Source organism: Tympanuchus pallidicinctus, unplaced genomic scaffold, assembly GCF_026119805.1.
Source record: "Tympanuchus pallidicinctus isolate F22 unplaced genomic scaffold, pur_lepc_1.0 scaffold39, whole genome shotgun sequence".
Taxonomy (NCBI): domain Eukaryota; kingdom Metazoa; phylum Chordata; class Aves; order Galliformes; family Phasianidae; genus Tympanuchus; species Tympanuchus pallidicinctus.
The window spans coordinates 344,260-370,327 of record NW_026294757.1 but is presented as its reverse complement, the minus strand read 5'-3'; the positions used below and the strand labels follow the sequence as shown (position 1 = coordinate 370,327).

The window sequence follows — 26,068 nt, the reverse complement described above, 5'->3', positions numbered from 1 at the left end:
CCGCGCTCCGCTACGTCACTTCCTGTCCCTCGCAGAGCGCCATGGGAATTGTAGTCCCGGAGTCTCCCGGCAGCGCTCTGGGCCGGGGGGCGTCGTGGGACACGATCCTCGGACGGGGTCCGGGGCGGGAGCGAACGGGTTGGAGACCCCGGTGCGCGCAAACCGCGCTGCCCCGCCCCGCAGCTCGGCACCATCCTGTCCGCAATCCCTCTTCTCCCCCCGGCAGCGCAGCCCCGAAGATGTAAAAATAGAACTTTTATTTCCCGTTCCGTCTGTGCGGTCCGGAGGGGCGCAGAGAGGAGAGGGGCAATGCCGACCCGGTGCACAGAACAACGGACAGCGCCCGGGGGGCAGCGCTGGTCCTTCACGGCATCGGTCCGGGGTGCCACCATCCCCCCGAGCCCCGCTCGCAGCGGCCCCGCATCGCCCCGGGTGGCGGCCGGCGCCCAACACCGGGCACGAGAGGTGTGCGGCCCCGGGGGGTGGGTTTACAAAAAGCCCCGTGGGCGAGGAGAGTATCAAAACCGGTACCAAAATCCGTGCAGAGCGGCCGGGAGCGACGCGAACCCGGGCCCGCACCGCGTGCCGTATGCGTCTCCGGAGTCGGGGGGGTCCCCGTCCCTCCACCCTCCCGCGGCTCAGCGGGCGCTGGCGGAACCGGAGCGGGGCTGCGGGCGGGCGCGGGCCGAGCAGCCCGGGAAGGATTGGGCGAAACGCGGCGGCACCGCGGGCGGCGGGGTCGGGGACTGCGGGACGGGACGGGGCGGGCGCGGCGCGGGCTGCGGGGCTGCGGGGGACGGCGGGCGCGGTGCCTCCGTGCCCAGCCCCGGGGCGCCGGAGGCTGCGGGAACAGAGCGGCTGCGGGAGGGGGTTGAGCCCCGGGAGGCGGTGAGGGCCGGCGGGGGCCGTGGCGGCGGCGACGAGGCTCCGGGCGGACGACGAGGGCACGCGGGGGGCGGCGGGCGGCCCTGGAGCAGCTCCAGCACGCGCTGCAGCTCCCGGCCGAGCTGAGAAACCTCGCGGTTGAGGTGGGCGACCTGCAACGGGGACGGAAAGTTGTGAGCCCCAACGGGGCGGGTGGGCCCCGCACTCCCGGGCGGCCCCGCACCTCCCGGCTCAGCCGCACGATGCTGCGCTCCGCCGCCTCCACCTCCGCCGCCAGCGCCGGGCCGCGTTCCGCAGTCCCTGCCGAGAAGATACCGCACGTCGCTGGGATCCCCTCGCTTCCCTTCTTCCCCTCCACTCCCCCGCCCCCCCCCCCCCCCCCATTTGGCACGGCCGTACCTGGTGGCGGGGAGCCCCTGGGCGCGCCCTGCAGCCGAGTGGCCGCGCCGAAGCAGAAGGTTCGCACCTCCCGGGTTCCCCCGTCGTCCTCGATTCCGTCCGCCACTCTGCAGGGGGGCAGTGAGGACCGAACTTCGTCCTCGCCGTGTCCGCCTCCGCCTCCTCCCGTACACGTGCAGCCCTCGGCCTTACCTGGGGCTGAGCTCGGGGGGTCCATTGGCGTTCAGGGAGGGGCCGAGGAGACGAGCCGCCCTCCGGCCCCCGCCGCCCCCCGCCTCTCCCCGGGGCCGCGCCGTGGGGATGCCGCGCTCGTCTCCGCGAGGAGCGCCGGGGAGTCGCGTGGAGCTGCTACGTGGGGGCAGCAGCGGTTCGCGGGGGGTGACGGCGGGGGGCGATCGCTGGAAGACCTCATCCGCCTCTTCCTCGTCCTCTGCGATGCAGGGGAGAAGCTGCTCCGGGCCGGGGCCGCTTTCCGAGCGGGGCTGCGGGCGTGGACGGAGGGGTCAGCGCTGCTCCCCGCACCCTCGCGGCTCCCCACACCCGACAGCACGAACCTGTGACGCAGCTTGCGAGAGGCGCGGAGAGCGGGCGAAACGGCCGAGCCCCTGAGAGAGAGATTTGGAGACGTCAGCGGGCGGAGCTGTACCCGCATCGGGCCGCAGCCCTCGGCGCCCCCGGGCAGCCCGAAAGCCGGCCCCAAACTGCAGTTCCGCAGCTCCGTGCCAGGCTACGGGGCTCGCAGCCCACGCCTGTCCTCTCCTGCTCTCAGTGCTGTGCTGGGCCCCAGACCCCACTGTCAGGACATCACCTTCCCACGGGCAGCACGGGGCTCCTGCAGGACACAACGCGCTTTGCTTGCATCCGCCTCGGTTTGTTCACAACTGTCCCTGGTGAGGGACAAAGCTCTTCGGTGCACGGAGCGACCTTCCGCCCTGCCCAGGGGGCGGTGTGTGTCGGGGGACACACGGCGCAGCCTCCACTGCTCCGGAGCCAGGAAGGGGGGAGGCGGTGGGCAAGAGGACCCCCTTGGCAGCACGACTCCACTCGGCCGCCTCCTGCGGGGGGGCCGCGTCCAGGCTGCCTTCCCCCCACCTCCTTCCTGAGCTGAGGAAAGCCGCCGGGACGTACCTGCACGGGGCGGCAGAGCCGCGGAGCCTCGGGAGCGCGAGAACCGAGCAGACGAACTCCCCATCCCGGCCACGCAGAGCCCCAGCCCTGCTCCCGGCTCTGGGGACGCGAGGACGAGAAAGGGCCTGCAGGGGGGGACACGCACCCACCTCCATCTCGCTGCCCTCCCGCAGGTTGAAGGTGAGGTCCTGGTGGATGTCAGCTGCGAACTTGCTGGCGTACTCCGGGTAGAGCCGCAGCACCTCGCGCAGCCCCCGCAGCCCGATGTACTGCAGGTCGCAGTAGGTCAGCGCTTTCACGTCCGCGTTGGTTTTGATCACCGGGTCCCTGCCGGCCAGGTCGGCGCCGATCAGATCCCCTTTGCCTGCAGGAGGGGATGGGGCAGCGGCTATGGCGGTGCCAGCCCCATAGCGGGCGGGCAGCAACGCGCTGTGGGGGCGGCCCTCACCCAGGATGGCCAACACCACGCTGTCCCTCAGCACCTCGAGGGAGCCGGAGCAGACGAAGTAGTCGGCCTGCAGTGCGTCGCCTTGCCGCAGCAGGTACTCGCCCGGCGCACAGAACGACGTCTTGATGTGCAGCGAGAGCGACCGCAAGCAGCCTCGGCTGGCGGTCTCGAAGATGGGCAGCTGCAGGATGTCCTTGTTCAGGTGCATGGCCACGTCGGCACGGAGCTCGTCAGGGAAGTCGCGCAGCAGCTGGGGAGAGAGGAGCTGGCATGGGGGAATGGAGCATCCCTGCGCCCTGTGGGCTGCGAGCGTTGGCGGGACCTCTCTGCACGGCAAACTCAGACAGCTCAGGACAGGCCGCCCCGCTCCTGTGCACAGCTCTGCTCCCTCCAGCAGCAGCACATGGACGTGTGCACACGCACGCGCCTGCACTCCTGTCACTGCCCTCGGAGCAGGAGGAGAGAGGAAGGGCCGGCCCTGCCGAACCGTCCTACCTCGTTAGCATCTATGCCGTTGTTCACGGACCAGGTGGTCTGGAAGTACTCCAGCATCCTCTGCTTGAGCTGCTGGGGCAGGCGGTGCACGCGGATGAAGTCCTTGAGGTCCTTCATGCGGGTGTGGTAGAGCGAGCGGCGCGAGTACATGCGCTGGATGATGGCTGTGACGTTGCCAAAGACCACGGCGTGCATCAGCGCTGGGGACCGGGAGGCAGTGTCAGCCCAGGGGGGGCAGGGCCAGGGTGGGCTGTGCTCAGTGGCACCGTGGGGCTGAAGGCTGCAGCCATGCAGTCACAACCCCATCTCCTCCCGCCGGCTACCCGCCTCACCGCCAATGAGCATGGTGCAGATGGAGAAGATCTTCTCGGCATCCGTGTTGGCGCAGACGTTGCCGAAGCCCACGCTGGTCAGGCTGCTGAGGGTGAAGTAGAGGGAGGCGATGTAGGCGCTGCGGATGGAGGGCCCCCCCGCTGAGTTGTTGATGTAGGGAGCCTCCAGCCTCTTGCCCAGCTCGTGCAGCCAGCCTGCCAAGCACAGCTCAGGGTCAGTGCTCACCACGCGGCAGCCACGCTCAGCGCAGCCGCAGCCCTGCCCCGGCTGCACTCTGCAGGAGGAGCCGGCCAGAAGTTCCGTGCCCGCACTTACCGATGTCCCAGGTCAGCGGGTCGTTGCTCTCCATCTCCTTGCGGCCGATGACGTACCAGATGCACGCCATCCAGTGGGCCAGCAGCGCAAATACAGACATGAGCAGCGTCAGCACCATGGCGCTGTACTGCGAGTACCGGTCCAACTTCTGCAGCAGCCGCAGCAGCCGCAGCAGGCGCACCGTCTTCAGCAAATGCACCAGCGAGGTCTGAGGAGCAGGCAGGAGGGTGAATCTGGCAAAGCTGCAGGAAGGGCTGGGGAGGACCCCCCCGCCTCCCTCTGGGGCAGAGACCCTCCACCGCTCCCCACGACGGCAGGAGGCTCGTGGGCTATAGAATGGGCTGGGTGCCCCCCCCGCCGTGCAGCCGTAGAGCCCCTCTCCCCACCCTCACCACAGTCACGTTGAAGATGTAGAGCAGGTCGAAGGGCAGCGCAGCAATCAGGTCCACGAAGAACCAGGTGGCCACGTAATGGATGCAGATGGAGTGGGGCTCGTACACCACCTGGCCTGAGTGGCTCACGTACGTCGTTCGGAAATTCAGGATGATGTCTGCCCCAGGGGGAGCACGGCGGCCCTCAGTGCCCCACTGCAGCCGGGGGGCTGGGCTGGGTCCCAGCCGAGGACATCCTCGTGCCCAAGGAAGGTGCGCAGACCTACCCAGGATGAAGAGCATCTCCACCGCGATGTCACTGACGATGGTGCTGCGCGCGGCAGAGAGGCTGTCCTCTGTGCTGGTGAAGCAGACGTTGTAGGGGACGGTGACAGCCACGTAGAAAGTGGCCACCAGGATCAGCCAGTCCCAGAGGGCCTTGAAGATGCTGTAGTGCAGCAGGATGAAGTGGGCTTTCTGCACCGAGGCCACTTTGTACTCAGGGATGGAGGGTTTGTTCTCAAACACGTTCTGAGGGAGCAGAGGTGGCACAGGAATGGTCCCACTTTGCAGGCCCCCTTTCCTGGGATGCCCAAGGACCCAATGTCGTGGTGATGGACACGGCTGTCCGGTGGGGCACATTGCACACAGTCTGCACTGCGATCACCCCAAAGCCGGGCAGAGTAACTGGTTGCTGCCATAAATTGATATTGCACTCATGCTGTTAACAGCAACCCACTGTCGGTGCCAGCTGCTGCCTTGAACAGCCCCACGTGCAAATTCACGTGCAGTGGGCAGAGCCCCCCCCAGCCTCTGCACTGGCACTGATGGCACTGCCGTCTCTCCTGCCCCTTTCCTCCCAGGCTCAGCACTGCTGGCTGCACCCACATCCCTGCAGCAGGCCGGCACAGCGTGCTGCTGCTGGAAACCACTGCTCACGCACCCAGTGCCTGGTAACGGCACTCCCTGGGGCACCTGGGCTTCCCCACAGCTCACACAGAAAAGAGTCAACATGCAAGAGCTGCCAAAAGCTCTGCTTTCCCCACAGAATCCTCTGCTCTGCTGCCTACCAGCAACCTTTGTATCAGACCATGGTGCAGCTGCCTGCATTTCTGTGCCTTGGGGGACAGCGAGGAGCATGGCGCGGGGAGAGCGCCCTGCAATGCCAGGCTCCACGTGCACTCGGCTCCTTACCCGATTGATTTTCATCTCACCACGGTCCCGCCGTGCAAACTGGCTGCTGAGCCGGTGCAGCACCGTCCTGCCCTGCCGCCGTGCCGCCCGCAGGTGTGAGCTGCCAGGTTTCTTGCTCCTCTGCTTCTCTGCAGAGATGATGCGCTGGTTTAGCGGGACCACTCCCCAGAGCTGTGGAAATGAGCCCCATTTCTCCCATCCCCCTCCCCTGGGAGTCACTCGGAGCTCGGAGAGGTCCCGGGGTCTCTCTGAGTGCACTGAGATGGGACGCAACGCCAGGCAGGAGCAACTGGAGCTGGGACCCCCCCAGCACATGTCCATCGCACACACGGCTGTGAGCCTCGAATCCCATCCCCACCCCCACCACTACGGCTCACCCTCCTTCCTGTCGCTTGGATGGCTCTTGCCCCGGCTCTCTGTGATGTCCTTGAAGGAGACAAGGAAGAGCACCACCTCCCCCTTCTCGTTCTTGATGGGCATGATGTCCACCAGACACCAGAACGCAGCTCCTGCGTGGAGGAGAGGAAAGGATGGGCAGGAAGCCCCTCCGAGGGCTGAGTTCTGTCCAGAGCTGCCCACAGGGCCCCGCGCCTGTGCCACTCACCACCCTTCTTGTAGAAGCAGACCTCGGCCTGCTGCTCCTGCTTGCCCTCCAGCACCTTCTCGATGCGCTGCAGGACGGGCTCGCTGGTCTCAGCCCCGCAGAGGAAGCGGCAGCTGCAGTTCTTCTGCATCACCTCGGTGCGGGCAAAGCCGGTCAGGTCGCAGAAACCATCAGAGCAGTAGACAATGGGGAAACCACGGCGGACCTGAGCGTTGGCCAGGATGAAATTGCTGTCTGAAAGGAGACACAGCAGCCCCTGAGGGCTCGGGGCTGTTCTAGGGGGCACCCCCTCTCCTCCCCAGCAGAGCAGTGGCCACACGTCACCGTCTGCACCGGGGGACGCACAGCAGGTGGCTGCACGCCCCGCACTCACCCAGCGCCAGCAGAGCCATGGGGAAACACAGCCCATGCTGGGCCCTGCGTGGGGAGATCCCAATGGTGGGCCCCCCCTGCTCTGCCACCCCACAGGCCCCAGCCGCAGGCAGGACCCCAGCCCAGCCCCACCACACCGTGAGGGGAAGGAGCTCCCTGCAGCCCCTGGCTCTCCCTGCAACGAGCCACGATCCCACACGAGGTGATCCGCGCCTCCCCCTCACCATCTGCTGCTCCCACCTCCCTGCTGGGTGTGGAGCTTAGCAGGGGACAGTCAATGAGGACAGGCAGTGCCAGCCCCTGCAGCCCCCCGCCCAGCAGAGAGGTGGGAGCGATGCCACCAAGCCCTGAGCCCACTCCAAGCCAGGGAAGGATAGAGGCGTGTAGAAATGCAGTGTTCTTGGCTGCCACAGCACCGCAACGCTCGCTGCCTGCCAGCACCACCCCTGCCCTGCAGGACAGGCCTGGGCTGGGCTCTATCAGCAGGGCTGCACACGCTGGCCAGAGGCTCTGTGCCAGCCAGCCAGATGGCTTTGTGCTTTAGCCCAGGGAAGGGTGTGCACAAGGGCAGCAAGGAAGTGGGATGCACGGCCAGCAGGGTCTGCATTCACAACGAGGGCAGAACGGGGGCCACCATCCGGATGCAGTCTCAAGCCCGAGGGTCGCAGCCCAGCATCCCTGCATTCCACACCGCCAGCACCCAGAAAAACATCACCTTCCCATTTCACAGCACAGGGGAGGGAGGCCCACAGCAGATTACAGTGCAAAGCCATGCCAGGACAGAGCAGCCTGGGCAAGGGCAGCAGGGAGCCACACACAGCCCTGGTGCGATGGGAGGTGCAGCGGGGCCACCACAGTACAGCTCAACCCCGGATTAGCTTGGAGAAGCAAAAATAGCTGTGACTAAGGCCAGATTTTTGCTCTGGGGAGCCGGGATTACTATGGTGTCCAGGGTGTGTTATTAGAAAGGAAAAAAAAGGCTCTCACTGGGGAGCAGCACAGCCACAAAGGGGACTGCAGCCCCGCTGTGCCTGGACGAGCAATGCAGGGCCTATGAGGCAGCAGCTGTGTGGGAGAGGCAGGGTTAAGTCGTGCCACGTATCACTGCAGCTAAAGCCCCTCTCCATGGCAGATAAAGCCGATAAGAGACTCATCGAACCCACAAAGCCAGACACTGTTTAAAAGCACCCGTAGGGCAGGTTCAAGCCATCGAAGGCAGGGTGCTGTTGCTCACCCTTGCTCTGTGGGGCAAACTCTCAGTGTGGGCATGCTCCTGGCTCCAAGCATCATCAGAGCAGTCCCAGCACAGCAAGAGATGGAAATCCTGGGAGGCCTGAAAGATTCTGGGGAGGCGTGGGGCTGGCTATGGTCACAGCCCATTCCTGAGTGGCTGCACGGTGCCAATACTGCCGGAAGCTGGCATGTTGCATCCCCACATAATCCCCTCTCCAACGTGCCGGGGCTTCAATCTGTCCTGGCCCCAGCACAGGGGCATGGAGACAGGGAGGAACCCAGCTCCTGGGCTACTCCAGCACCTCCAGCTGCAGGAATTGGCTCCAGAATAGGCACTGCTGGGCTCTGCTCCACACTCTGCCATAGCACACTGCTGCCAGTGCCCACATCTCCCAGGGACGCAGCTCCATGCAATGGCTTGGGCTGGAAGGGACCTTTAAGATCGCCCAGTGCTGGCTGCAAGCAAATGAGATGCCCTCGCTGCAGGCAGAACCCAGCCCATCACCTACACTCCAGGAGGTGGGGATCGACAGCCGGCGCCGTGCAACAGCGGGGCTGTGGAGCTCCAAACCACATTGGTGGCCAGAATGCCATGTGCCACGGGTACAGCAGGCAGGCGCTGTGCTGCGTGGCCATCCCATGGCATCCCGCAGCGCCGGGGGTTCCCAGGGTAGCACCCAACTCCCTGCTCCCATCCATCCCTAGGGGGCTCCAGATACGGCTGCTGCTGGCACACCGGGAATTTGGGGCTGGGGCAGAGCAGGGCGCTGCTCTCCGCACGGCGAGCCCTGAACCGGGGCCGCCTCTCGCGCGCCCTCCCGGGGACGGCAATCAGTGCAGGAGGGGCGCGGAGACCCCCGTCAGCCCCGCCTTCGTTCTGTCGCTGATGCTGAGCGGAGCCGGGATCCTCCCGGCGCACCGACAGCGGGGAACGGGACAACAGAACGCTCCCGGCCGGCTGCGCGTGGAGGGGGAGATTGAGCCGGGTTGAGGGACAGACAGCTTGGGGTCCGCGCGAACCGCCCAGCCCCGGGGGCTCCGATGCCGCCCCGAGGGGCTCCGCCTCTCCCTGCCCGCCCCCCGCCGCGGTCCCGGGGCGCAGCCCTACGTGTGCCATCGAAGCGGGTGGCGATGGTGTCCAGGAAGGTGTTCTGCGGAGCCAGCAGACCCTTCATCACCGGCATCGTCCCTCCGGGCCGCCCGCCCTGGGCTGCGGAGCCGGTGCTGCCCCAACGGCGCGGGTAATCCCGGCTCGGCCCGGCCCGCCCTGGGCTTCGGCTCCGCCCCCAGCCCCGCCCCGGGCACCGGAGGGGTGTCGGCACCGGCGGGCACCGGCGGCTGCTCGGCTGCGCGCGGCTCTGCCCCGGGAGGCGCCGCGCCGGGTCCCGCTCGGTACCCGCTGCTCCGGGAGGCAACGGCCCCCCGGGAGGGGCGGGATCCACCCTCGGGCCGGGGCCGGCAGCGGGACCGCAGCCCCGCGGCAGAGCCGTGCCTCCGGGCCCCTGCAGGGACGAGGCGGAGCCGGCTGACATCGGGCTACCGTTTATTGTAAAAGGCCAAGTGTGCCGAGCCTTGGCCGGGGCCACAGGCAGGTATTTAAAAGTGCTATTTGCACTGACCCCCCCGCGGACCCCTCCCCGCCCCGCAGCCCATCTCAGTAAAAGCTCTTCGCCGCTCCCCTGCCCTTGGTCAGGTCCTTCTCGGCGTGCTCCTGGCACTCCCTGGGGCTGGCAGCAGCGCCCCTCGGGGTCACCGTCGGCTGAGTGCCCGCAGCGCAGCTCGGCGCGTCGCGGCAGGCGGTGCCTGGGCTCTCCTCACGTTTGCCCATGGTGAGGATACCCGCCGCGTGGTTGCCGGAGCCGTGCAGCAGGCGGTACAGCCGGCTCTGGAATGCCGGCGGGATGCTCTTCCTCTTGCCCAGCGTGAGGATGCCGGCGGCGTGGTTGCCCATGCCGTGCAGGAGGTCGTAGATACGGCAGGAGCAGGTTTTCTGCCGGCAACACTCGGGCAGGCTCTGCCGGGCCCCGGCCAGGGAGCAGAGCAGCAGCAGCAGCAGCAGCAGGCAGGCGGATCGCTGCAGCTGCCAGACAACGGCCGCGTTGGTACAGGGCTCAGCTCCCCCCCTGCAGGCTGCCCGCTCGTCTCCGCTGCCGCAGCACCCGCAGCATCGCCTCTCCGGGGCACATCGGGGAGGGAGGGGACCCCAAGGAGATTCGCTCCTGCCCCGCCATCCCAGCCCAGAAACCACACTGTGAGCAGGAGTTGGCTGCAGATATCTTCATCAGGACTTACCTGCGCCGGCACGCAGCCTGCACCCTCCCCTCGTCACCGAGTGCTGCGGAGGAGCAGCGGGAGCAGCCACACTTGGCTCGTGCCAAAGCACGGTGCTGCGTGCGTCCCGCAGGGAACCCAGGCAGGGCTGAGCCCCCCGACCTCCGTTCACCGGGGAACCGGCCCACAAGACCCCAGCAGTGCCCCTGACCACCCCCAGCCCCACCTTGGTGTTGGGCACCTCCATCCTTCTGGGTGTCTTCAGGTGGCCGAGCGGCGCTGGCGCATGTCCTGCTGGGGCTGAGGAACGCAGCCCTGAGCCGCACACCGGGGCTTTATAGGGGCGGCCCCCCCCAGCCCCCGGCCCCGCACAATAGCGCTGCCAAAAATACCGTCCGGTCTCTGGGAGATGCGTGGTCTTTGTTGTCGGTAGCTCGGAAACCGGTCAGGCCTTTCCCCTCATTTGTGGCTCTGTATTATGTGGGTGCAGCGCGGGACCGGGGTGCGTGGCACTAATGAAGCCATAATTACCCGAGGGACCCGCAGCCCCACAAAGCCGCGTGAAGGTCAGCGCCGGGGGAAGCGCCAACCGCTCCCAACAACGGCAGCTCTCGGGTCAGCTCCGCGTGGCCCCATTAGGCTAATTACCGCTCGAACAAAGGGGCGCCGGGCAGCCGCCGGCTGCGTGCTGCGCTGACGTGCGGGGAAGGTGCAAATGGAACCGGCAGAAGGATGGTGCCCTCACCGCCACTGCCACCCGTCTCATTCGGTGACCCCAGCCCCGAGAGGGACAGCAGCGCACGGCGTGGGTCTCACACACTTTATAAACAGAGTGCTCCGCAGCCCCAGACCACCCCTGACCCACAGCCCACACCGCGGTGAGCTCACTCAGGGGACGAGCCCAGGACGAGCTCCCTGACGCCAGAGGACACAGCCCCCGGCAGCCCCGCTCTGCAGTGGTCCCACTGCCCCCGACCCATTGCCAGCTTCCCTACAGGTGCCTTCCCAGCCCCTCTGCACAGCAGGGGCCCGAGGACACCTGGGAAAACCCTGGGAGAAGGGACAGTTGGTCGGTCAGACCCCTTCCAGCCATGCAGGCAGTCTCCAGGGCTGGCAAAGGCAGAATCTGCAGCCCTGACAGCCAGAGCCCACAGAGGGGCAGTTCTTACAGGGCTGGTGGCACAGCAGGCTGGGGGTGCATGCACACAGCCAGGTGCCAGCAGTCCAACCCACCGGTCCCACAGCACAGCACCCGCTCTGGAAGCAGATGGAAGAGGCCTGGGAAGCTGGAGGGAGCAGACAGGAGTGGGGCCCCCCAATGCCCTGCAGTGTCTGCAGGCAGATTGATGACTGTTGGCACCACTGCAGCCCCTCAGCACCCTGCCCATTGCCATCCCCAACCGTGACACAGGCTCCTGTAGTTCCTGTTCCTGCAGCAGAGGCTGCTCCATGGGGGCTGCCTGAGCCCCAGGCCGGGGTCAGCAGGACGCGGCATCGCTGCCTCCTTCTGCCTCAGGGATGGGCTCCAGTGGTGCGCGCAGCCGGGACGGCTCCGGCGAGGCCAAACCGTTCCTGCCGATGCCACAGGACTGCCCGGCGTTGTGGATCTGCCAGAGGTTGTCCAGCGCCTCCGCCTTGGCATGCTTGAGAAGGTCAGCCTGGCCCTGCCGGGGGGAGAAGACATCAGGGAATGCAGCCACGTTGCTGAGTCCCTCTGTGCCACCTCCACTGCACGGCCACACCACGCAGCACAGGGATGTGCTGGGCTCAGGATTATCGTGGACCACAACCAGCCCACGCTTCTGGAGCATCCCCTCAATGCTGGTTCCGCTTCCCTGCACACCAGCAGGGTCAGCAGCAGAGGGGACAGAGGCACAGCGTGCTCCTCTCACCTTCAGGACGGTGATGTTCCAGGCAAAGCTCTCCAGTGCTTTCTGCAGCTTCCGTCCCCGCAGCCCCTCCTTGGCCTCGATGCGGTGCAGCTCCTTGTGGAAGTCCATACCTGTGGCACACAGAGCTCTGCTCAGCTCCACGATGCGTGGGGGGACAGCCATTGCCACAGGGGACGGGGCGTCCATCACCCAGCTGAGAACCTCGTGGTCAGCCTCAGCAGCCCCCTCCCAGTAAGGAATGATGACCCAACACAGCCCCCGCCGCCTCACCCCCATCCCTTGTTGAATTTGGATCCCAAAGCCCACAGGATTGGGATGGGCTGCAGTGACCCCAGGCAGAGGCACAGCCCCTCCATACCACAGCTCACCCAGAGGGGCTCAGAGAGGAGCAGTTACCCCCCCTCCCCCCCATGCTGGAGCATGTGCCCCCACACTGCACATGATGTCCTTGTGAGCAGGTGCTAAATTTACCCCTCCCTGACGCAGCACTGGCTCTGGGCCCACACGAGGGCTCCCACACAGGCCTGCTCACCCACACGCTGCCAATCAGCTCACACCTCCCCACACCCCCAGCCCCACCGCCGGCACCCCCAGACCCCACAGCGCCTGTACTGCTGTGGCTCAACCATGGCACCGTGGGGTGAACGCAGGGAGCAGCACTCAGGCACAGAGGTCATGGCTGCAGGCCCCCAGTGTAGGGGTCAGCACACCCCAGACCTCTGCCCCCAGGGAGGACAAGGGACACGGGGCACTGCTCACTTCTGCAGCACAGCAGAGGGCTCCCACAGCCAACGCGGTGCAGGAGATGCAGAGCCCCCCCCAGCCCGCACCTCCAGCCCCCCTGCTGTGCTCCTCATCACTGACAGCAGCAACAGAGCTCAAAGCCAAATGCCTGGGGAGGTTTCTGGGCTGCCATGCAGCCAAGCCAAAGAACAAATAGGGCTGCTGGCAGCAGCTGGCACTGGCAGGGGTTGCACAGCACGGACCCTCTCCTCCTTGTCCCCTACGGTGCCCAGAACACCCCCAGCCCTACAGGGTGCCCCCACACAGTCCTGTGGCCAGCAGTCCCACGGAGCAGCCACAGCAGCCTCTACAGCACACAGGACCTTGGCGTTACCCGTTAGCGCCTACCAGCAGCATGGTGCTGGGAGCGGGGCAGTGGTGCCTGGGGCAGGATGGGTCCCGGGCCCGGATAAGGCAGCCAGCAGCACCTGTCTGCGTGGGTTCAGCCATGTGTCTTTTAAGTCATAACATTCAGTTGCCACTTCTACCGTCAGCCTCAGTCTGTTATTTCTGATGCTAATTATACTCCGGCGTTTGGCAGCTAATGACTCTTCTCTGCTTCCTCATCAGCCTCCTCCGCTCCGTGCGCTCCCTCCCAGCCCCCCACAGCCCCCCGGCCCCAGCAGTGCTCCCTCACTGCGGGCTCTGGGCAGATCCCTGCACCACTCCTCGCAGCAAGGCCAGGATGTGGGAAGGCCAAAGAGCTGAGCCCTGGGCTGCCCCAACAAGCCTCTCTCCCGAGCCAGCCAGGTGCTGCCCCAGAGCACCGATGCCCACACCACTCATCCTCTGCTGTGCACTGCAGGCGTGCAACGCACAGACTGAAATGCCAGCGCACTCTGCGCACAGCCTGGTGCTGTTCTGAAGATCCCTGTGGGGACAGCATCCCCAGGAGGCGCAGCACACTGCACACAGCACTGTGCACTCAGCACCCCCAGACCCACCTGCCTGCTGCGCCTGGATGAGTTTGCTGTGCACTGCGTCAGCAGACTCGATCAGCGTCCGGCTGGTCTGGATCATCTGAGGAAAGAGGGGCAGTGAGAGGAGCTGCGCAGCCCTGAGCCCTCTGTGCTCCCTACACCCCATGCCTGCAGAGCACCTCCCAGCCAGCCCTCCCCCCTCCAGGACGGGACCCATCCTGGGACTCCCCGGTGCACAGGGCTGCAGGCAAACACCTTGGAGCAGGACGGACCCCAGAGCACCCAGACCCAGAACTTACCGTCTCGTAGGCAGTGAGGACCTTGCGCAGCAGGTCGGGGATGGGGCCCTGTGCCTCCATGGGGGGGTACTGCTCAGCCAGGTTGAGGGTGACGCTGGGCACACTGTCACTGTGCAGCAGCCACGCAGCCACCGTCAGGATGCACTGCTTCATGTTGGCGGCGGGCGTCAGGCCGCACAGCTCCTTGAAGGAGACCAGCGCGTTCTGCGGGCAGAGAGCAGCGTCGGGCCGGGCCAGGAGCACCCCAGCACCCGCAGCCCAGCACCACCTCCCCAGACCCCACGGTGCCGTGTGGCTCCAGTACCTGCACGTTCTCCCGCAGGTCGGTGGCCTCCCGCAGGGGCTGAGTGGCCGTCCGGAAGACCTCATCGATGGCCTTGATGCCGGTGGCTTTGGTGGATGTATACTCGCGTACCCGGCGGCCCCGGCGCCCTGCCAGCCCCCGGCGGTGCCCCTTGCCCCCCCCGCGGCGGTCGGTGATGGCCACGTGCACAAAGAGGGTGGCGTGGGGCAGGGGCTCCCCAGACAGCGACTGGAGCGGGACGTGGCGGTAGCCAGGCTGCAGGCACTCGAAGGGGATGGTGTACTGCGCAATGAACTCGTCCCCGATGTAGTCATCATCCAGCACGACGAAGCGCAGCACAGCCAGCTCGGGCAGGTTGATCTGGAACTCCAGGCTCTCATCGAAGACGGGGTTGTCCCCGCTCTGCAGGGCCGTCTTGGTGCGGTGCTCCGCGCAGTCGGCTGGGATGCCGTGGATCTCAGCGCAGACGTAGGGCTCCACCACCTCCCCCTTGGCCCCCGAGCCCTTTGGCTTGGGCAGGTTCTGCCCGCTGATGACTTTGAGGTGCAGGAGCTGTGCGGGCACCCCGGGCAGGGAGTCCTTGGCGTTGGCACTGAAGTAGGAGACCTCCTCCCGCATGATGGCGGGGCGGAGGACGTAACCGCAAGCCCCGTTCTGCCGGAACCAGCCCGCGTTGAGGTCCATCATCAGCCCCGGCGTCTGGTAGTTCATGGCCACCATCTGGCAGCCGCACTTCCAGAAGTCCTGCGGGTTCATGTTGCTGGCATCGATGCGCATGGGGCTGGGGTAGACGCGGGAGAGGAAGCGCTTGTTGTAGCTCACCAGCTCGGCCGGGCACTCGTTGGCGAAGCGACCCGCCTCCACCTCGCTGAAGGAGCACATCTCCCAGTAGCGCTGCCCGCGCCGCGAGCTCTCGAAGTCCTGGAAGGGGACGGCCTGGCAGAGGCTCACCAGCTCCGAGAGCTCACGGCTGAGCCGCACGCGCCGCGGGGCCCCCCCTTCGGCCGCCTCGCGGTCCTCCTGGCCCAGCCTCCGCGCCAGCTCCCGGCCTTCCTCGTCGTCCGACACCTCCCCCTCGCTGTCCTCGCAGCCGGGCGGCAGCTTCTTGCCCTTGATCAGGATGCGGCCCTTGAGCCGCTCCGGGGAGGGCAGGTAGGAGGCGGCGGGGTCGGGCGGCTCCAGGTAGAGCTTCTCGCCCAGCGTCTTGCGCAGGCACTGGGCGGCCAGGCGCTGCTGGGCGGCAGAGCAGCGCACCACCAGGCAGAGGATCAGCGGGTAGGCGGAGGCGGTGAAGGCGTGCTGGTCGATCAGCCCCACCACGGAGCGGAAGGGCACGCAGGAGGCGGCCGAGGGGCTGGTGTAGACCACGGGCTCCCCGTCGGGGCCGTCCCACAGCACCAGCTCGATGCTGCGGCAGCCCAGCCCCAGCGCGCTGACGTATCCGCTGATGTCCGAGCGGCCCCAGAAGTTGTCCTCCAGCAGGCAGGCGCTGTGGGCAGAGCTGATGTAGTAGTGGGAGAGAGGCTGCGCCATGTCCTGGCACACACGGCGGTGCTGTGGGTCGAAGATGGAGCATTCGGAGGAGAGCAGGTAGCGGGTGAAGCCGTCGATGGCCAGGTAGCCCTTCTCCCGGCCCTCTTTGGAGGGCTCGTACTTGCTGACGATCTCCAAGCACTTCTCCTCCGTGACGCCCTCCATGCCCTGCTCCACCTCCAGGAACGTCAGCAGGTCCTTCAGGCCCAGGTACTCCTTGTTGCTGGAGAACTGCACCAGCAGGAAGAAGATCTCGGGCCGGGTGCAGAGCTCGCAGTATGCCTCCACAAACAGGTCGCAGGCCACCTCGGTGCCGGGACGCTCGCTGGCCTTCTGCAGCTCCTTGAACTTCAGCTCAATGGTGGACACCTTCATGCCGGGGTTGAGCGCCTTGATGAGCTGCACGGCGCGGGACACGGGGATGCGGCCGGACTTCTCCAGGTCAGCGAGCTCGAAGACGGAGGAGATCCAGGAGGTGCGCAGGCTGGGGTGGCCGGACCCCAGGGCCTCGGGCGTGTGCTTCCCATAGGACAGCAGGTACCGCAGCCCCATCACCCAGGCGCTCACCACGTCGGCTGAGCTGGCCACCAGGTCCAGGGACTCGTAGTTGTCTCCATAGATGATGGAGAAGGCGCACTCATCGGGGAACTGGTCAGAGAGGCCATTGCTGCGCAGGATGGGCGTTTTCTTGCCCACGCGCACCTCCTTCACCGATTTGATCTCAATCTTGGCCTTCTCTGAGTCCTTCTTGGAAGGCTCCCAGCGCACGGAGCGCATGTCGGCGTCCAGCACAAAGAAGCGGCTGTACATACGGGAGTTGGAGCGCACCTTCTTCAGCTCACAGCCCTCCAGCATGAAGGAGATGCAGGCAGCTGCACTGTTTATCTTCCGGTCGTTGGGCATCGTGCTGAAGGACACCGTCTTCTTCTGCATGGGCCGCTGCCGGGAGCCGTCCTGCCGGGATGGCAGAAGGAGCAGAGCCATCAGGGCAAGGCACCACGCACTCCCCGTCCCCCAGGCTCCCACCCCAGCCCTGAAGCATAGGCAGGGGTCCCAGGAGCTCCGTGCCATACAAAGCCCTCTGGACTCATTGGACCCTCTCCCCTGGCCCAGGAGGTCAGGAGTTTGCTCCAGCTGGGGCCTCCCCCCACTGCCAGGCTTATTTTAACTCTGCATTCCTTCCTTCCTTCCTTCCTGCTCCCGGCCCTGAGCCGGATCCTGCCCCACCGCTTGCTCACCCCCAGGGGTAAAGCCGTGCACAGGTTCTCCCCGGGTCTGCTGGATGCTGGAAGAGAAAGGTCCTGGCAGGACCCCCCTGTACCCACTGTGCCCTGCACCCCCAGGCACCAACCCCAGGCAATGCGGGAAGCAGTTCCCCAGGGTGGGGAAGAGAAAACCCTACCGCCAATGGGTTGAAGTGAAGGGGGATGGGATGGGGAACAGCAGGGCTGGGAGCATATTATGGGATAGATTTCATTAAGTAGTGCAGCAGGGAGATTTAATCCCCTTCTTCAAGATTATGGTGAGTCACCTCTAATCTGGTGGTATCTCTGGCACATGCAGGCTCTTCCCAGCTGCCAGGGTTTGTGGACAACGGAGTGTCTCCTCCAGCACTTCAAGAGCTTTCACATCTCCATGGCAGAGCTGCTGCAGCACAGGCTGGCAGCCCAGGCATGCACACCGCAGTGTTTCATTCTAAAAGGTCTGGATTTGGCTCTATGGGTCCAGGCAGCCCTGACCAAAGACAATCAGGACAAGATAGCCAGCTCCAGCCAAGGGCGAATGGGAAATGATGCCCCAAAGAAGGGGAAAAAACACACTTATCACCATTCCTATGCCAGAGCTAGCTGGACGCTGCTGGATCAGAGGTAGAAGCCACGGGAACATCTAAGGACCCAGCTCAGCTTGCCCAAGCAGGGAGAGGATGCTCACAAAGGGCATCCTGCTGAGATGCTCAGCCCAAAGCTGAGCCTCAGTGCTGGGCATGGAGTGCTTGGCATCAGGCTCACGGGAAGGGCTGAGCGTCTACACCACTGTCAGGATGCTTCCTGTGAGCAGCAATCTGAGAACCCCGCAGCTCCAGACCCCGGCCCCCACTTGCAGGTGGCCCCGTCGGCAGCCGGGAGCGCAGCTTCGTTGCCGTGCCGGGGCCAGAGCTGCAAGGCCCTGCAGACCCACACCCAGCCCGGTGCGCGCCCCACCCCTACACCGGGCCCCAGCGCAGAAAACAGGAAATCCATCCGGAAAGGAAACGCGGGGCGGGGGGCCCGCGTGCACCCAGCAGCTGCCGGGACCTGCCTCCAGCTGCTCCGGAGCAGCCCTCACCCACAGCTGGCAGCGGACGCAGCCCCTGCACGGGCTCAGGAGAGCCCTCGGTGCGCACAGGGCACGCGCCGCTCAGCACCTCCCGGTGCTCGCTGCAGCTTCGTGCATCCACACCCCGCTGCCGCCGGCCTCGCCCCTCTGCTGTCCGCCGGCCTCACGCACGTGGAGAGCGAAGCCGCTGCTCCTAGCAGCGCGGTGCTCCGGCGCGTTCAGCCGGCCGAGCTGGGATGCGCTGCTCCGTGTCCAGCGCTTGGCCGGGCGCGGGCAGCGGCGGGACGGGCAGAGCTCCGAAGGTACAAAGTAGGTCAGCAGCGTGGGTGGGAGGACGCGGTGCTGCGGCCGGGAGAGCCCCGCCACCGCCTGCGGGGAGCACGGAGAATCCCAGCGGCGGGGCAGAGCTCCAGCACGGGGCGCATCGCAGCCGCGCAGCCGACCAACCTCCGAGCCCACGGCGACGCTGACCGCAATGCTGACTGCCGGCACCCAGCCGGGCATGGACAGCACGTCCAAACCCATCTCCCCACGCCCTGCCCGGCTCTGCAGTGTGTGCTAAGCCGCACTTTAGCTAATTACCTGCGGTGATTAGTGCCCTGGCAAGCACAGCAATCCTAATCTCAGGTGCCACGTGACCCCGCTCCTTACCCGGCTAAATGAGTGCAGGGCCGGGCCCATCAGGTCACGGAGCCGCTCAGCTGCTGCTCCCTTCCCGTTATCCTCGGGGGAATCTCCAGCAGTGCAACGGCACATAACAGTGGGACGCAGAGGAACCAAAAGCCTCTGGGGCTGAGGAGCACCGGAAGGAGCCATAGCTCTGCTGCCCAGTGGAGGGGAGCAGGACACCTTGATCCAGCAGGACTGCGTTTGGTGACACTGCTGTTCTGGGTCTAACGGGGCTGTGACACATCCGTAGCCGTGTGCTGCGTCCCATCTTCACCCTGCTACCCTGGCCCAGGCTGGGCAGCACGAGTGAGGTGTGGGCAGCCAGCAGCAGAGGCAGCAGGAGGCCAGGCACAGCCAGGGCTCTTCTCCACTCCTCTGTTCCCTGCCAAGAAGACCGAGTGACACATCCACCCCCTGCTGCACCAGCTGCCACTTCCCAGTGAGGGGCTGTGGAGCCCGGGCCCCACGCAGAGCGATGGCATTGCTCCAGAGCTCACAGTGAGGGAGGGGACGGACAGCAGGGTGCTGGGAAGGGTCACTGCCTGCAGTGGGAAGGAATGGGCCCAGCACCCGCCTTCAGCATCTTCCCAGCTCACAAAAACTTTCTGCTCCCAACTCAGGGAAGAAGCAGGGAGCAGCTCCTCCAGGAGGACACGGGGACACTGCCCTCCCTGCTGCGTCCCCACACAGCTGCGCTCCCATCGCTGCACGGGGCCAACTGATTCAGCACAGCCAGCCCCGGGCTCCCAGCATGGACACTGACTCTACTTTCAGATTCACTACTCCAACCTTTTCTGGAAATCCCATAGAATAACAGCCCACAACTCTTCCCACAAATGCTTCCACGTAGTCATCAGGCAGGGTCTGCCTGCAGCCCACAATTAATGGGTGCCCTCTGCCCGAACTGCAGCCAGGGGGGGCCAGGCTGGCTGTGACATACAGAGCCCCAGAACAGCCTCAGCATCCTCAGGGGATTTGGGGCCAGGCAGCTGCTCCCCAGAACCTGACCACAGAGACACAGACACGGTGATGCACACGGACCGGGATGGGGTTTGGAGAGGCAGCAGTTCCCCATGAGCCTGGACCAAACCTGAGCAATGGTCCCTGCTGCTAAATGGCAGAGGTGCGCTCCGTTCCCCTTTCCTGCCTGTGGACATAAGAGCCTCCCTGGGCACACAGGCAGGATCACCATCTCCAAACACAGAATAGCAGAGGAGTGCAAGCAGCAAATGCCTGTGTGTTCTTTCAGCAGCGCGCCCACCCAGCATCCCCACCAGATTCACCCAAACGAAGGCCTCAGCCCATGTGGTGCCTGGGGCTCAGCCTGAGGATCTCAGGACTGCAGGACCCAGCACTGCACAGAGATCAGAACCTGCAGCCCTCCAGCATCGGGGAAATACCAGGCCTGCAGGGACCCAGAGCCATGTGGCAGACCAGGAGGGGCTGGGGGTGCCGTCCCAGGCTGACCTCCTCCATCAGCAGTGCCCTCTCCAGCACTGGCTCGCCGCCACCTGACCTTCACCAAAGGCCAAACCCTGTGGTGACGCACAGCAGCACCGGGGCTGCGTGCAGCAAAGAGGCAAAGAGAGGTGAAGCAGCCACATGCACTCCCGCTCATCCCTATGGGGAGCAGACAGAGCGGGGGCTTCAGGAGGGACTGGGGACCTCATGAGGTCCCCTGGGAAAACCATGAGCGCACAGCCCTTGAGGTGCCACGTAGCCTGGGGAGGCATCTTCACCATCCTGGTAACGGGCAGCAGAGTGCAGGAGGTCCCCAAAGCCTGGGTTGCTGGGGCAGGAGGGCAGGCAGCACGGAACAGCCCCCACACAAGGTATTAATAGGACCGGAGCTCTGCCGGCTTAAAATAGGCTGCCAGGAGCGGGGAGGCGGTCCCGGGCGGACACGACCTATTGTGTCAGTGAGCAACGCCGACGTAAGCACAATTAGGGGGGCTGCTTTAGAAAAATCACACACGTGACCCACTGCCCTTTGGGAGCTCAGGGAACCCCTTTGGCCCAGAGCCCCCCGTGTCCCTGTCCAGCTGCAGCTCAGCTCTTGCAGAGGTGGCAGGAACTGGGCCTGAGGCTCAACGTTTTTGCAGGAGGGAGCTCAGAGGATGCTCAAGGGTCAGGAGCAGCCAGACCCATGGGTGCCCTCCTGCAGGCTGGGGAGATGCTGACATGCAGTGCCAGCACTGGGGCAGCACGGTCACGCAGGGGACTCACGAGCAGGGGATGGCCGGTGCAATTCCCGGAGGCACAGAGCAGGGGCCTGGCCCGGGAAGCGCACAAAGCCTGAGCCGGGTTTGCCCTTGGGGGACCCCGGCGGCAGGTAGAGCGAGGGACCCGGTGCCAGCGCTGATGGCAGCGATGCCCGGGTCCGGCCGTGCACCGGGAGGGAGGTCTCAGCTCCCCGCCGCCGCTCTGCCACCACCCGGAGGCACGGCGGACCCCGGTCCGGGGGTTCTCGGGGGACAGCAGAGGCGGCAGCAACCGGCGCACAACCGCTCCTATCGGCTGGGCTCGGCCCACCGAGGCGCTCCTCAGTACCGAGTCCCTCGCAGGTGCCGCCCGGAGCCCGGGGAGGGGGCGAACGACGACGGCGGCTCCGCCGGGGGGGGGGAACCGCGAGGAAGCGGGGGGTCGGGCCGGAGCACGGGCTCTCACCTTCATGATGCTCGCACGGGGCGCGGCGGGCGCGGGGCTCCGCTCCGCCGAATCCTCGCGGCTGCTGCTCCCCGAGCCCGAACCGGGGCTGCCGCCACCGCCGCCGCGGGGCCCGTTGGGCAGCGGCGCGGCGGGGCGGGGCGAGCCGGGCGGCGGGGCGCTCCGGGGCCCCTCCGCCATCCCCGCGGCACCACAGCAGCGGCCGCCGCGGGGCCCCGGGCGCCCCGGTGCCTGTGCCCGCCGCCGCTGCTGGCTCAGTGGCGGAGCGGGAGGGAGGCGGCGCGGCCGGGAGGAGGGGACGGGCCGGGGCCGAGGGCGGGGACGGCGCGCCCCCCCTCCGCCCCGGGCTGCCGCGGCGCGCGGTGACGGCGCGGCCGCGCAGCGGTACCGGCACCTTTGAGCCTCCGCTCGGCGCCGCAGTGCACGGCTTTGGTGCCGCCCCAGACCGCCGGGACCCCGGCCAAACCCGCACCCTGCATCCTGGTACCCGCACCTCAGCACACGACCCCAACCGGCACCTTGCAGCCTGGCACCCAAAGCATGCTAGCAGCTTGGCATCCTGCGTGCTGTGCTCAAACCCAGACTGGCATCCTGCAGCCTGGGACTCGGATCAACCTCACACCCTACATCTTGCTGCAACCGCCTTGCACCCTGCACTGAGGCATCCTGCAGCCTGGTACCCAAACACAGCCCACACCCTGCAGTCTGTACCCAAAACTTGCCTGCATCCTGCTCAAATCGCCCTCACGCTCCACAGCCTGGCGCCTGCACCCAGCCCACTCTCTGCTTGTCTAAACAGAGAGCTCAAGTTTTTGCTGTGGGGCACAGTGGGGCTCTGGGGAAGGGCTGTGGGCATGCATGGCACAGCAGCGGGATGCGATGACCACGGGGCTCCCAGGCTATGTTCAGGTCACGGATGTTTGCACTACAGGGCTGGGAGCAGCGCACAGAGCTGCTTCACCTCAGGCCTTTATCCAGCACCCACCAACTCTGCCCTCCAGTAATGCCCAGCCCTGACAGCGCTGAGCACAGCTGACACACCCTGGCCCAGCCCCCGTGTCTCACCGTCAGGATATTCAGGGTCCCCAAACCCTCCCCATCACACAATTTCTTCCCTGCTTGCAACAGGAATTTTGCTCCAGGCTTATTTCCAGCATGGCATGGCAGGGAAGGGCCCTCCACACCATTTCTACCCTGGCAGGAGGCAGTGGCTGCACTGCAGGGATGCTTCATGCCTGCCTTCTTTAAGACAAGCGGCCTTGCTTGCCCCCACCCTGGTAACAGCTGTGTGCACAGCAGGCTCTTTGAGCGCCACGGCTCAGTAGCCCTTAAAATAAACCTTAACAAGCAGGGAAAGGACCAGCTTCCCCCCCCCCCCACCTGGTAGTTTGTGCCTCAAAGGCATCAACGGCCCCAGACACTGCCAGAGTCCCAGACAAACGCTGAGCTGCTTAAATATTCATGGCTGACCCCTCCCCAGGACTGAGGCGAGCAGATAACAAAGGCCAACTTCTCATCAGAACAGTCAGGGTTGTCATCAACAAATCTCCTAATGAGGATTAAAAATTAAAAAAAAAAAAATCAATCCCAGAGCGCTGTCCTTTATTTATATTCGAGAGTTAATCCTCTTTTATTTTGCATCTGTTTTTTATTTTTTCCTCTTTGTTTTTTACGTTAAAAAGCCCCTGCTGGAGCTGATTGCTTCCGAACCACCAGACGCGTGCTGGGGCTGCGGAGGGGCAGCCGTCCCCGCTGCCAGCACGCAGGGCATCCGTGCCAGGGGACACAAAGCTGCAGAGCCCCGGGCTCCCCACTGCGAGGGAGGTTTCTGCTGTTCTCCTGTGGTGGCCACCGGCTGCAAACCCCCAAGGGACCCTCAGGGAAGGCACAGGCACCGCTGCCCCGCGTCTGGTGGCACTTGATGGGGCCAATCTTTGGCTAAGGCACATCCAGAAAGGCCCAGAGGGTGCCCACCTGCAGCCACAGTCCCTCCCTGTGCCCAAAGCGAGCCCTAAGAAGAGCCACGGTCACGCTCTGCCGGCTCCATCGGGTGCCCTCACCCCAGTCCCACTCGGTGCCCGGTGGGTGACACCAAGCAAGCCCAGCGCTGCCCTTAGGAGATAACGGTGCCCTGGATGACGGCCAGCAGCCGCTCCTCCCGCAGCACCCGCGGCATGGGGGCGGGGCGGCCCATGGCCTCCCGCAGCCGCGCGAAGGCCCCGGCCCCAACCAGGTGCAGGCGCAGGGGCCCGATGCTGCCCTTGAAGCGGAACGATTTGTAGATGGGGAAATCCTCCTGCAGGCAGTGGTCCAGCTGCAGACAGGGAGGGGGAGCTGCCAGCGCGCATCCCAAAACTCTGCTTTCCCTATGGAGCAGCTGCCACCCCCCAAAACCCAGAGCTACCCAGAGCCCCTGCTCTGATACCAGACAGGGAAGAAGCCCTTTCGCCAAAAGCCTTCCCTGTTCGCGGTGCTCCCGCTCAGCACATCAGCAAAGCAATCCCGGAGGAATCCCGCTGCCGGTGAGCACTGCCACCGCGTGGCGGCGGGGCGGGCAGGGAGCGCGCAGCAGATCTGCACCCTGCCTGCCATCGGCAAACCCCAAACCGCCTTACCTTGTGGCGTTGCCCCTCCGACAGGTCCCGCAGGCCCCGCAGCTCCACGAATACCTCGTAATGGGGGGCACCGGCCCCTGAGAAGGCACCTGTGGTGGCGCCACCAGCACGTCACGGCCACCCGCAGCCACCAGCTCTTGGAGGCGGGTGACAGGAACGCTTTGGGGATGCTCACCCAGCAAGGTGCTCTCCACGCAGATGTAGTCCATGAGGCGGGCACCCGGCCACATGCCCACGGCACGGCACAGGCTGCGGCAGAACTGCTCCTCAGGGATGCTCTCGCCACGCACACTCAGCGTTTGGCTCTCCCTGCGGGCACAGCAGGGCTGGAGAGCCTGCACTGGGGGTGCCAGCAGCACCGTGCATCCCCACAGCCTGCCTAAAGGTAAGGGCCACAGGGCTGGGGTGACCTCACCTGCGCACGGGCTCCACCACAGGGCACTGCTTATGAAAGCCGGTCACCTGCAGCACCTCTCCGGCACGGCACCTGTGTGGGCAGTGAGGGCATGAGGCTGGGGAGGGGTGCACAGCCCCCGTAGTCCCACAGCAGAGCACCTGTACTCCCTGGGCTGGGCGGTGAGGATCAGTGTATACTCGCGTCCCTCCCAAAGCTCGCCCAGCAGCACCGTGCGCTGCTTCTCCTCCTCCTCGGCTGGGCAGGGCAGGAACTCACAAAATGCCCACTCTGGGCACAGCACAAAGCGAGGCGTGGGCTCTTTTGGCCACAGGTTGACACCGAGCAGAGCTGGGCAGAGAGCGGCTGTGAGCTCCAGACCACTCTCCTCATCCTCTCTGTAGGGCACAGAGAGAAGATCGATCCCTGCGGGAGGGATGCTGCACCCCCAGCACTCACCTCCTGCCACCCTGTACCAGGGGCAGTACAGGGGCAGCCCCTCGCAGGCTGCCCGGCTCAGAGCATCGCAGTACAGCCGCTCCCCGCCGCGCACCGTCCCCACCACCACCACCTGCAGCTGCGGCCACAGGCGCCGCACGATGCCCTCGAAGCCCCTCTCACACTCAGCCCGCAGCTCTGCTGCCCGCGTGCCGTCGGGGACCAGCAGCGCCTGCAGCCGACCGCGCACCACCTCGGGCAGCCCGGGCTGGGGGCTCAGCGTGCCCAGCGCCAGGTCGTGGGCCAGCTCTGCCCAGCCGTCCCGCAGTGCCGCCAGCGCGTCATGCAGCTCGTTGGGCAGCCGGGCCTCCAGCACGCGCAGCGCACGGGTCTGCAGGGCGAAGAGCAGCTGCACCCGCAGGGCTGCGGAGCGCAGGGGCAGGGCGGCGGCCTCGGGGGGCGTGCAGTACAGCGTGGGCAGCGGGCAGAAGCCCGGGGTGCGGGGAGCGGTGGGCGCCCAGCCCAGCAGGGCCGTGCCGCGGAGCGTCAGCGCCTGCGGGAAGGTGCGGTGCAAGGCGTGCAGGTAGAGCAGGACCCCCTGTGCGGAGAGATCGAGGGGCTGCAGAACAAAGCCGCGGGGCACCGCCCGCGCCGCGCTCCCCGCAGCCTTTGGCTACCTGCAGCGCGGGCTCGGCTCTCCAGCAGCTCCGCAGCACGGCCCAGAGGCTCAGCGGCGGCAGCGGCTCCGCTCGCTCCCCGTCATTGCAACACGTGCTCGGCGGGTGACGCTCCCGGAACGCTTCGGACCCTGCGAGCGGAAGGCGGGGCTCAGAAGGGCGCCCCGCAGCCCCCGCTGCCCGCTCTCCTCTCCCAGCCCCGCTCACCCGGGGCCTCGCCGGGGGGCAGCAGCCGCCGCAGCCGCCGCTCCTGCCCGTGCCGCACGTCGGTGCTCTGCAGCTCCAGGCGGCGCCGCTGCCACCCCGAGGCCCGCAGCAGCGCGGCGCGGAGCAGGCGGTGCCGCAGCGGCGGGGCGGAGGGCAGCACCACGCACAGAGCCACCAACAGCGCGACGACCGCGGCCACCATCGGCCCGGAGATCGCGGACAGCAGCGCCCCCGAGAGCGCGGCCGGCGCCATCTCCGCACCCGCCCCGCCGCGCTCCCGCTTCCCCCCGGCCCGGCCCCCCCCGG

General features: G+C 66.3%; 4 protein-coding genes across 5 annotated transcripts; all 4 read right to left on the bottom strand.

The window, feature by feature from the left end:
• Positions 1-242: 242 nt before the first annotated feature.
• On the bottom strand, positions 243-9,049 carry KCNH4 (potassium voltage-gated channel subfamily H member 4). The gene is given in 17 exon segments (XM_052700179.1): positions 243-613; positions 616-1,185; positions 1,285-1,391; positions 1,477-1,766; positions 1,839-1,889; positions 2,093-2,299; positions 2,301-2,776; positions 2,861-3,110; positions 3,356-3,555; positions 3,688-3,882; positions 4,004-4,211; positions 4,396-4,553; positions 4,662-4,905; positions 5,569-5,696; positions 5,946-6,077; positions 6,173-6,406; positions 8,886-9,049. Coding segments are annotated over 17 exon segments (3,621 nt in total). The 5' UTR covers positions 8,962-9,049; the 3' UTR covers positions 243-518.
• A 302-nt stretch (positions 9,050-9,351) lies between these two features.
• HCRT (hypocretin neuropeptide precursor) lies at positions 9,352-10,743 on the bottom strand. Its single transcript, XM_052700157.1, has 2 exons — positions 10,275-10,743; positions 9,352-9,857 (listed from the first exon to the last, which is right to left on the bottom strand). The coding sequence occupies exons 1-2, from the start codon at positions 10,293-10,295 to the stop codon at positions 9,432-9,434; spliced, it is 447 nt and encodes a 148-aa protein (XP_052556117.1). The 5' UTR covers positions 10,296-10,743; the 3' UTR covers positions 9,352-9,431.
• Positions 10,744-10,854: 111 nt separating this feature from the next.
• On the bottom strand, positions 10,855-21,626 carry LOC128089085 (inactive phospholipase C-like protein 2). The gene is made up of 6 exons (XM_052700155.1): positions 21,432-21,626; positions 14,247-16,733; positions 13,943-14,146; positions 13,668-13,743; positions 11,941-12,050; positions 10,855-11,712 (listed from the first exon to the last, which is right to left on the bottom strand). The coding sequence occupies exons 1-6, from the start codon at positions 21,609-21,611 to the stop codon at positions 11,527-11,529; spliced, it is 3,243 nt and encodes a 1,080-aa protein (XP_052556115.1). The 5' UTR covers positions 21,612-21,626; the 3' UTR covers positions 10,855-11,526.
• Positions 21,627-23,016: 1,390 nt separating this feature from the next.
• GHDC (GH3 domain containing) lies at positions 23,017-26,047 on the bottom strand. Of its 2 annotated transcripts, none has more exons than XM_052700187.1 (8): positions 25,763-26,047; positions 25,556-25,686; positions 24,900-25,476; positions 24,602-24,791; positions 24,462-24,533; positions 24,222-24,355; positions 24,047-24,135; positions 23,017-23,424 (listed from the first exon to the last, which is right to left on the bottom strand). In XM_052700187.1, the coding sequence occupies exons 1-8, from the start codon at positions 26,013-26,015 to the stop codon at positions 23,308-23,310; spliced, it is 1,563 nt and encodes a 520-aa protein (XP_052556147.1). In that variant the 5' UTR covers positions 26,016-26,047; the 3' UTR covers positions 23,017-23,307. The 2 variants fall into 2 exon arrangements, with proteins under 2 accessions (XP_052556147.1, XP_052556146.1); XM_052700186.1 differs by having other exon boundaries at positions 23,307-23,745.
• Between the last annotated feature and the right edge of the window lie 21 nt (positions 26,048-26,068).

Coding starts and splice junctions, on each gene's coding strand:
- HCRT (XM_052700157.1), bottom strand. CDS start 10,295: ATGGAGGTGCCCAACACCAAG. Junction 9,858..10,274: donor TGGAGGTGCCCAACACCAAG/GTGGGGCTGGGG, acceptor GTTGTCTGGCAG/CTGCAGCGATCCGCCTGCCT.
- LOC128089085 (XM_052700155.1), bottom strand. CDS start 21,611: ATGGCGGAGGGGCCCCGGAGCGCCCCGCCGCCCGGCTCGCCCCGCCCC. Junction 13,744..13,942: donor TCCTCACTGCCTACGAGACG/GTAAGTTCTGGG, acceptor CTCTTTCCTCAG/ATGATCCAGACCAGCCGGAC. Junction 12,051..13,667: donor CATCCAGGCGCAGCAGGCAG/GTGGGTCTGGGG, acceptor TGTGTGCCACAG/GTATGGACTTCCACAAGGAG.
- GHDC (XM_052700186.1), bottom strand. CDS start 26,015: ATGGCGCCGGCCGCGCTCTCGGGGGCGCTGCTGTCCGCGATCTCCGGG. Junction 24,136..24,221: donor CGTGGAGAGCACCTTGCTGG/GTGAGCATCCCC, acceptor GCGCCACCACAG/GTGCCTTCTCAGGGGCCGGT. Junction 23,746..24,046: donor CGGAGGGGCAACGCCACAAG/GTAAGGCGGTTT, acceptor CCCTGTCTGCAG/CTGGACCACTGCCTGCAGGA.